We start from the raw sequence: 10,118 nt of genomic DNA, 5'->3' as shown, positions 1-10,118 counted from the left end.
CCTGGCGTCTCTGATTTTACTAATGGCGAACACGATGTCTGATACGTCGATGTTGCAGTTGTATTCCGACAAGCGAGGTGCCTCCGTTGGACCTGTGTGCCTATCGAATCCGGCTCTATTGACGAGTCCCCGAGGATTCTATCCTCGATCCATCCTTTGATCATTACGGGGTATGTTGCGCCTCGGGGCATTTCTCCTGTCTTTGGCGTATGGTTGGTACCTTTCTTTGTTTGGCTTTGGCTCCTTCTCCAGAAGCCTGCTTGGGTATACCGAGCCCGAGGGGGCTCCTAGTTGGTCGTCCTCGACCTTGATTTTGACTGATATCGGTTGTGAACGTCCGACCAGGTCACAGCGGGATATTCAACCAGATTCTATTTCAGCTGCTTCGAAGTCACCGAGCTTCGTTCGTTCAGACCTTGAGTGAAGGCCTGTACTGCCCAGTCGTTAGAGACTGGTGGTAGTTCCATTCGTTCCATTTGAAAGCGAGATACGAACTCTCGCAGCATCTCATTCTCCCTCTGCTTAATCTTGAAGACGTCGGATTTCCTTGTTGCTACTTTGATGGCACCAGCATGTGCCTTTATGATAGAATCTGACAGCATGGCAAATGAATCTATTGAGTTTGGGGCCAGGTTGTGATACCACATCATTGCCCCCTTAGAAAGCGTTTCCCCGAATTTCTTCAGTAGGACGGATTCGATCTCATCATCCTTTAGGTCGTTGCCCTTCACTGCGCAAGTGTAAGCAGTAACATGCTCATTGGGGTCTGAGGTTCCGTTGTACTTCGGAAGGTCTGTCATTCTGAACTTCTTCGGAATGGGTTTCAGAGCCGCTTCTTGTGGGAACGGATTTTGCACGAACTTCTTTGAATCCACACCTTTCAGGATCAGGGGTGCTCCAGGAATCTGGTCGATCCTGGAATTGTAGGTCTCGACCTTTTTGTCGTTGTCTTCTATCTTCTCTTCGCCGACTCGATCCTCTTTGTGAGGTCCTCGAGCATTTTTACGATAGCGGGGTCGACCGCCGACCCGTTGTTGCTTGACCTTTCTGTTACCTGCTCGGCTAGGGGAGCCGTCCCCGGTGCTACCGTGCTGGGAGTTTTCTGGTGACTTTGCAACTGAGCGATCACCAGCTGTTGTGCTTGTAACATTTCAAAAATAACGTGAAGGCTAACCTCCCGTTCTTCCCTAGCTAGGGTTTTTTGAGCTTCTTGTTGATCTTCTTGGCGCACGCTCCTGTTGGTGTAGGAGCTTATTTCGACGTGTTGAGCGTTGCGCGAGACCACGTCCACGAGAATTGATTCTGGTGCATCCTCACGGTTTTGTGGTGGCACACCAACACTTGGGACGTCAACACCATTTTCCCCATGGTCTTCGAGATCGATGTTTTCACGACCGTTTACTGAGTTAGACATTTTGACCTGAAATCAAAGATCTTGGACAAGAAAAAGTGTGAAAGATAACTTTCGTACGTGGTTAAACCAGCAAGAAAATAATCACTATTATTTTTAGCCCCACGGTGGGCGCCAAACTGTTTACCGTAAAAATGGTAATAACAATTAAATTTGATTGTGAGGTTCTAAAAATACGTGATCTATTTTTATGCTAGTTATTAAGTGATGGATGCTAAGTAAAAGGTTAAAAATCAGGATTATAGCTTAGAAACGGTATGATAGTCGAACCGAACAGTTGAGATCGGGGGTCTCGAGCCGTTGATTGTGAGGCCTCGGAGTCGAGCCGGATGGCCGATTCGGGGTAGTCGAGAGGGGGATAACAATTACAAGAGCTATGATGATGGCCCTTTATGATCAATGATAAGCAATAAATGAAGAACAATTAATAGAACACAATGAATGTAAGCAATAAATGAAAGTAGAAACTTAAGAGAATATGTTAGAGAGCAGAGAGAATGTTCTTGTATATTTAGTATTGAGCAACAGACGTTTATAAATGACAAGGATTCCCCTTTATATATGAGGGGAAACCCCAACATAGTACAAATACTTTATTACAAAGATACGTAGATGGGACAGCTAGCTGACGCTATGATTCAGGTCTGAACTTTGCCCACCATACTTTTGTCAGCTCTAGTTATATGCCTTAGGAACTTCCCACTGTTCTGCTACAACCCTTGACTTGCGCTGCCTCGAGGTTGGACACCGATGGCCCCTCGGGATAAATCTCGACCGCAGCCTCGGGCCTTTGTAAACCTTGCTCACAAGGCGTTGTAATGGCCAAAAATTGGACCCTCCGATTTTATCGTATATAGTAGATATACATGGTAAAATAAATTTATAAAGTAGGTATACATAGTAAAAAAATATCTTAATCGTATATGGTGTAAACTAATATTTTCAATGGGCATACCATGTAGATTATCCTTCTTATTGAATGTAGTCATCCGGTGTCAATTTCTCTTTTAGTTATGGGCCAAAAATTCTAGAAGCAACTCAAGCCCACTAGAGAGTTGGGCCAACCTGAATCAGCTACAGTTACATGGGGGATTTGCATCTACACCTGCTTTTTGGGTCATATTTTAACTTGTGCCCGCTTTGCGAAAAAATTGCAAGCATACCCACTTTTTCGCGAACTTCAGCATACGGGGCTGAAGTAGCAAAGGCAACCACGCAAAACTTCAGCATTCTAGTAGACGGACCTGAAGTAGCAAAGGCAATACGCTGAAGTTTTTTTGTCCTAGATAAGATGCTGAAGTTATTTAGTTCATTTGTAAAAACTTCAGCAATAAAATAGCTGAAGTTTTTTTATCCTAGATTCATTAGTTTTGTCATATAACTTTTTCAAAAACTTCAGCAGAAGATGCTGAAGTTATTTAGTTCATTTGTAAAAACTTCAGCACTATATAAGCTGAAGTTTTTTTTGTCCTGGATAAGCTTTTTCAAAAACTTCAGCAGAAGATGCTGAAGTTATTTAGTTCATTTGTAAAAACTTCAACACTAAAATAGCTGAAGTTTTTGAAAAAGCTTTCTAACATTTCTATTATATAGAAGAGAGAAGAGGATGTTGACCAAGCGCATAATGATCATTTCAAATATATTAGTGCATTGTTTGTTTGTATACTAGGCTCAAAAGTTTGGTTGTGGGTTCTTAATAACTGGAAAAACCAAAACTAATGTGCCCGTAAGCTATTAAATTCTTTAGGTGGACCCCACTTTCAATTCAACCTTCACTATCTTCATTAAATGCATTACTTGATTGTTATTATTATTTTTTTAATAAGTACTTTTTAACTAGAAAAATTATTTTTTTGATAATTTTATAATTCAAATATTCACCTGATTAAAAATACTAAGGTCATATACATTTATATATGACAATTCTATTATCTCCTTAAGAAATATTATTTTATTTATTAACTATTACAGGTAAAGAAGATTTCATTAAAAAAGAATTAGTGATAAAGTATGTAGATTTACATTCAAATATTATTATATCATTATCAATTGATATCATTTTATACAAGGTTCTCATTAAATTGCAATTTCAGTTGGAATACTTCATAAAATTCGGAAATTTTTTTATTTAAGAATAAAATATAGTTTCAAGTCCCCTTTTTTATTATAGAATATAAAAAATTTGTTCACATTGTATAATAAGTATCCCCTCTCTAAAATATGAATTGAGAATATTTGAAGTAAAAATTAAGACAATTAATTTGTAAAATTGTTTTCTTTTAAAAATCCTTATATATTAGGAAGTATGAGAAGTATCGTCATACAAGATTATACTTCTCCCTCTATGATCGAAGTTAGTTGAGTACATACTCTACTCAATAAGAATTCAACATTATATAAATTTCAAAATACATAAATATATAATTAATTACTTTTAAAATAGTCTCGACAAATACTACTATTGTGATGAAAATTGCATTATACCCTAAATAGTATCTCAATCATATCAAATGAAACTAGAAAAAACTGCATTATTTCAATTTACGGTCAATTTGATTAGTATTTAGAGTGATCGAGATATTAATTTATTTATAATATTATGTCATTCAACTAGAACAAAATATAATTTTTCTTGTTAAATTCTTAATAACTAAAAATCACGATTATTATTTCAAAGAAGCAAAAAATACCTTTTCATCAACTATTTGGGAATAATATGAATATTTTTTATTATTTGAAATTTGATTAGTACAAAAAGAAAAAAAATAATACATCAACACACTAAAAATACTAAAAGAATAAAACTATATATCATTCAATTTAAAAAATGAGAAAAATACATGACGACTTATTTTTCAATTGAGTTTTTAATTACTATTTAATAATAATTAATTTAAGGCTTAGTGATGCAAAAATTTTTTAAAATAAAAAGGCCCTATGTAGTAATAATTTAAATTCTACTTGAATTATTATCTAATCACTGTATAATAAAGCATTAAACTCGACAAAGTGTTTCAAAGTGATTGGTATAGTAATATGATTTCAGAAAAATTAAAATGCATATAATGCAAAAGATAAATAACAATATATGTAATCGTGGTTCTATACGTTATTACACAAAAGCATATTCTCTTTCTTCTTTCCCTAAAGGCTCTAAGTGTGTAATTAACAATAGACCAAGAAATATTAAAAGGATGAAAACAAGAAGAAAAAGGAGAAGAAAAACAACAATTGGGCCTGTGCATCGCACGGGTACATCATCTAGTACTAGATAAATAATCACCTTATTCTTTCATAGTGTGTTATATTATAAAATAATCAGATTGCCAACAATATCTAAATCATAAATTTTGAAAATAATAAACGTGAAAAGAACAGAATTACGTGGAAATATTCACAAATTATTGTCTACTAACATACGCAATTATTTATAATTTATTTTTAAATAATCTGATAAACATACTTATGGCAATCATCCCATGAACTAAAATTTCATAGCAGCACCAACAGTAGCAGAAGAAAGAAGAAGAAGAAGAAAACGAAGGAGGAGAAGGAGGAGGAGGAGGAGAAAGGGGGCTGAAGTTATTTAAAAAATAGGTACAAATTAAAACTTTAAAAAAAAAATAGGTATAAATTAGATGGGGGCGACCAAATAAGGCGGCCGTGTAATTTTTACAGTTACATGAGCTAGTTAGGGGTCGGGTTTGCGAGTTAAAACGATCAACCCGCCCCATTTCAGGCTTAGAACTAGAACAAACACAAGTAGGTACAAAGATAATTTGTTTTTCGAATGACAACTTGAATTTGACTTTGATAAGTCGGTTTGAAGCCGATCAACAGCACGTAACATGCCACGTTTCACATGACTCGCCCTCTTTCAAATCAACAGATTAGTCCACTAAACAAAGCCCAACATGCGTGAACACGTAAAACTACTGCTTTTTCTGGTACAATCTCCTATACTCACGCCCACCGCCTTTTCACCTATTTCCCATTTCAATTGGGTATTAGCTCCTAAAATATTTAAAATATCCAATTGGAAATCAACACGTGTTAAGCATGCTAACTACTTTTCCACCTCCAAGTACAACTCCACTTTCTCTCTTTCCACCTCTATATAATAAATAATTTCTTTTTCTCCAGTTTCTTCTATTCTCTATTCTCTGGCTTCTCCAGACTTTTTCCTGTTCGTTTCTAGGGTTAGCTTTCTTCATCTCTTTTCTTTTTCCCTCTTCTCTTACTGGGTTTGATTATCGCTGCAAAATTATTATACCCTTTCGGCTTTTTATGGTTTTGATCTTTTGTTTTATATTATTGTTACCTTTTTTCAAGTGCTTGAAGTGGTATAGTAGGTTCTGTGTGGTTTAATATTTTTGTTTGTTTTTTTGAAGGGATAGGAGGCGAAAGTTCTCTAAAGAAAGGATTTTGTTGTGTCTTCTGCGAACAGGTGAGTTTTTTTTTTTGGAAGTTTCAAATTGAAATTGTAAGAGGGGAGATGAATAGAGATTCCTTAGCTCAGCTTTCGTACTACCTTTTAACAAATATAAAATATTGAAAAGCATCTAGTAGTTTTTTTTTTTCTTTTATATAACCTTTATCATCATAAAAACTTATGTTAACCATGTAGAAATTTCAAAATTTTAGATGCTCAATGTATAAAACGTTACTATCAATCCTCAACGTGGCTATGGACTGAATTTATTGGCCGAGTTTAGAATACTCCAATTAATATGATGGATTTCCTTGAAGGTGATGAGAGCCATTTACAGTATCCTAAGTTTCATTTTTTAATTTAGGAGAAAGATTTCGGAGTATGGTATGATCCTTTGAGCTCTGGTGCATTTATATCAATCTACTATGCTTCAATCCCCAAGTAGCTCCTTTGTATGTACTTTGATCTACTCAAGCTTCTTTTTCCATTACAAAATAATTTTGTCTTTACGGGAAATTAAGTATTGGGGAAACTAGAGGTGCTCTGATATCCATCTCTATACGAACGTACAAGTTTATGCTGGATAATAAGAAGACTTTTGACAAGCACCTAATGCAAGTGTGACTTTATAATTATACTTGAATTCCAACTAGTTGTTCTCACCAATATTGATCTTTTGCTCCAATTGTGTTTCGTCTTTTGTTGAGTCCGTGTTTATTCGGTGAAACTGTAGGTTTATTGTGATAATTTTCATCAATGTAATCTTTAGTTTGTGTCCCTTCTTAGCACCTTCAATAGTCATTTTTGTCTCACTGACGGATGTGTGCATATGGAAGTCTGCGTAGGACATTGTCAAGCCATCCTGGGGGTATTCCGTCATTGTATCCTATGTGGAAAGTGTTTGCTAGGTTCCTGATAGTGGAGTAGAAAGAATAAAATTTTCTGGCTTGTGGGCATCGTATTCTCCCTAATTGTTGGGTTTTCAGTGCTCTGCTGCTCTTACTGTCTCTACTCATCAACTCCTTTGTACCATTTTCGAAATGGAAATATGTTTTGTATTTTGTTTCCCAAGCTTATTTATCGCTGAGGTGACAGGAACATGTGGGGCTAGTTCTGGTGCTCTGTATCTGAGCTTAGTTTGATTGTGTTCAATTGAGTTACCTCCCACATGCATCTCTCTTCGTTCAGCATTTTCTAGGGCGACACAACCTTCAGCTGTTAGTCATCAATTCCTTTCTCGTCCTTCTTAGTTTTCCAACTCCCTTTTGACTTATCATGTAACTCTGCAAAGTTTCCCATCAACCTTCTACATTGACCATGCATATGTTATGCGACCCTTACAAGTACTTAACTCAATCATCTGTTGAAACTCTCCTACGTTTTATCATTAACTCCTCCCTGTTATATATTCTTGACTTCCACAGTTCATCTGCGGAATAAGTACATGTAAGTGTGCCAGTATTTTAAACGGAAGGTAGAGAATTCTATATAGGTGGTCTAACTCTGAATTTGAAAATGTTTTGCCAAAGGGAAGATGGGTACTAGCCTTGGTAATAGGGCCTGTTACAAACTTACAACTGACAGGAACAGTGTCCATTTAGTAGCATCTGCCCCCTGTACCCCGTCGTCCCTTTTTTTTCCTGAGTGGGTACAGTCATGTCAAGCTCTTCCGGCAATGGGCCTGTGGTGATTTTTTTAGGAGAGATGGGCTAGTGGTAATTACATTGATGTATCCGTGGGGCAAGGAAACAACACAAGGTGGATTATACTTGTGTTTTTAATGTTTTGGGCTCAATATGGTAATAGTTCTTGATGGCAGTCTCTGGAGGCATGATTTCTCCTGGTAGAACAAGAAATGGAGGCAATCAATGGTTAATGAAATTTATATGTATTCTAGTTATGGTGCTTAAGTGGCAGGTAGCTAGCTATGGGTTGGTTGTCAGACCATGAGGATGCAGCAGCAGCATAATAATAACACTCTTAGCTATAGTGTTTGATTCTGCCATTTTCTTGAGGTCTTTGTTGTACCTTGCCTTTCCCCAATGCTGCTTGGACATACAAAAACAAATTACTACAATTTAATTTTTTGTTATGTGGATGCAGTCCATCTTCATCTATCAGCTGATAAATTACCATGTTGATTTGCTTTTCAAGGAAATGAGAAGTTTTCACTTTCCAATATAACTTGGTATACTTGGCAGTTTCGATACTACTTTCTCAATCAATATGTGCCAATAGCCTCTAGCTAAATGTTAGCCAATTCAATTTAATCTCTGTAAGAACGCATGCCAATGCAGTGGGGTAAAGTGAAATTAGGGATATCGTATCCCGCTGTTACTAGAATGGTACATTAACGTTGCCTTTCTTGCAGGAAAATTTAAGATGGAGCAAAATGACACAGGTTGCCAAGCTCCTCAAGCTCCTACCCTTTGTGTTAACAATTGTGGGTTTTTTGGAACTGCAACAACAATGAACATGTGCTCAAAGTGCTACAAGGACATGATGTTTAAGCAAGAACAAGCTGAATTTGCTGCTTCATCTATTGAGAGCTTTGTGAATGGAAGTTCAAGCACCAGTGTGAAAGCTGTTGATGTTGCTGTTGGTGTTCAGGAAGGTCCGGCAGAATCCCTGGTGATACCCAAACAAGTTGTATGTGTACCACCAGAGAACGATAATGTTGAGAAGGCTAAAGTGGGGCCAAACCGGTGCAATACTTGTAGGAAACGAGTTGGTTTGACTGGCTTCAATTGCCGATGTGGGCATCTTTTCTGCTCAGTCCATCGCTACTCTGACAAGCATGACTGTTCCTATGATTATCACAAGGCTGCTCAAGATGCTATTGCGAAAGCCAACCCAGTTGTTAAGGCTGAAAAGCTTGACAAAATATAATGGAAGGTTCTGAGTTATGAGCTGCAGTATTATCAAAGTTGTCTTCTACACCCGCGGGGCTCTCTGTTGACTACTGTTGTTAGGTGCCTAGGATTACAAGGGGTTGAGAGAAGCATAAGGCATCCTGGAATCGAGCAAGGAATGTTGTGGTTACATCTTTAGTGCTTGTTTGTGCTTGTGATGGACATTCTTTTGGGTTATCTTTTGATTAGTGATTCCAATTTAATTTAATGACGTAAAAGTTGGTGTTCGTTAAGTATAAAAGAAGTTTCGTTCTATCAAATCCTTTTCTCTAAAAAAATTTGAGTCTTTCGAACAAGAAATTCAGGGTTGCTGGGTAACAACATCAGATTTGACGAAAATTCAGGCAATGTTCCTTTAGATTTAAAGAGTTTTCAAAGGTTCCATCTTCAATTGTTTCTGGCATTTTCATTGCAGCGTTCATTATTTTTGCGCGTGAGACTCAGGTTGTTTAATTCCTTGCTCTTCTAGGGTATGACTCGTATGACGATTGTCACGGTGCATGTGGACCTCAGATTTTTATGCAGATGTAAACTCACTTTTTGGTTTTTGGTAAGTGGCCGTTCTAACCTACATAATTTATTTTGATTTGATTGCATTGTATCGCAGGTAAATTTAAAGATAAAAAATTTACACTTAGACAATAAAGAACTGAATCACTTACCTGAATTCGTCGGTCGGTACGGTACGGTACGGTATTTAGACATTTCGGTTCGGTATTCTCGGTATTCGGTTTCTTAAAATCCTATACCAATACCGTATCTAATTAAATTCGGTATGGTCGGTTTTTCTCCTTTCGGTTTCGGTTTATTCGGTTCGGTAACTTCGGTTTATTCGGTTTGAATACTAACTAGTGCATAGAGCCATACACTTTAATATTCTTAGTTAAAGTACTCAAAAACACAAAACTCAAAATGTTTGTTGACAAAATTTTTGTTCAAAACTACCAAATATCGATCGAAAATTGTACATAAAAGAATATTTGATCATTAGAAATGTCTTGTTACTTGTTTAGAGTTAATTGATGAACTTTGACTATAAAGGAAAGTAAACTTTTAGATTTTTTATATTTATGTTATAATTGATAATATGTATTTTGTGTAATATAATATATATTTCGGTACGGTATCGGTATTTCGGTATTTTATTTTAAAATACGAAATACCATACCTAATACCAATTCTTTTAAAAACTTAAAACCAAATACCATACCAAATACCAAAATACCGTATACCAAATACCAAAATTTTCGATTTCGGTACGGCAATTCGGTATTTACCAAATTATGCCCAGCCCTAACCTGAATACACGCCCTTAATGCCAAGCCAACTGCTTCCTTCCTATCCCCTTTTCTAAGGGAAAAAG

At 36.4% G+C, this 10,118-nt stretch overlaps 1 protein-coding gene across 2 annotated transcripts; it reads left to right on the top strand.

The window, feature by feature from the left end:
• Positions 1 to 5,521: 5,521 nt before the first annotated feature.
• Positions 5,522 to 9,146, top strand: LOC109216546 (zinc finger A20 and AN1 domain-containing stress-associated protein 8-like). 2 transcript variants are annotated; one of them, XM_019380707.1, is made up of 3 exons: positions 5,522 to 5,610; positions 5,803 to 5,858; positions 8,215 to 9,146. In XM_019380707.1, exon 3 carries the CDS (start codon positions 8,226 to 8,228, stop codon positions 8,730 to 8,732), a length of 507 nt encoding a protein of 168 aa, XP_019236252.1. In that variant the 5' UTR covers positions 5,522 to 5,610; positions 5,803 to 5,858; positions 8,215 to 8,225; the 3' UTR covers positions 8,733 to 9,146. The 2 variants fall into 2 exon arrangements, with proteins under 2 accessions (XP_019236252.1, XP_019236253.1); XM_019380708.1 differs by lacking the exons at positions 5,522 to 5,610; positions 5,803 to 5,858 and adding an exon at positions 5,944 to 8,031.
• The last annotated feature ends 972 nt before the right edge of the window (positions 9,147 to 10,118 follow it).

This window comes from Nicotiana attenuata, unplaced genomic scaffold, assembly GCF_001879085.1.
Source record: "Nicotiana attenuata strain UT unplaced genomic scaffold, NIATTr2, whole genome shotgun sequence".
In the NCBI taxonomy this organism is placed as follows: domain Eukaryota; kingdom Viridiplantae; phylum Streptophyta; class Magnoliopsida; order Solanales; family Solanaceae; genus Nicotiana; species Nicotiana attenuata.
This window is presented reverse-complemented; position numbering and strand designations above follow the sequence as displayed.

Bases quoted from the DNA above. Each gene is read 5' to 3' on its own strand.
- LOC109216546 (XM_019380707.1), top strand. From the start codon at position 8,226: ATGGAGCAAAATGACACAGGTTGCCAAGCTCCTCAAGCTCCTACCCTT.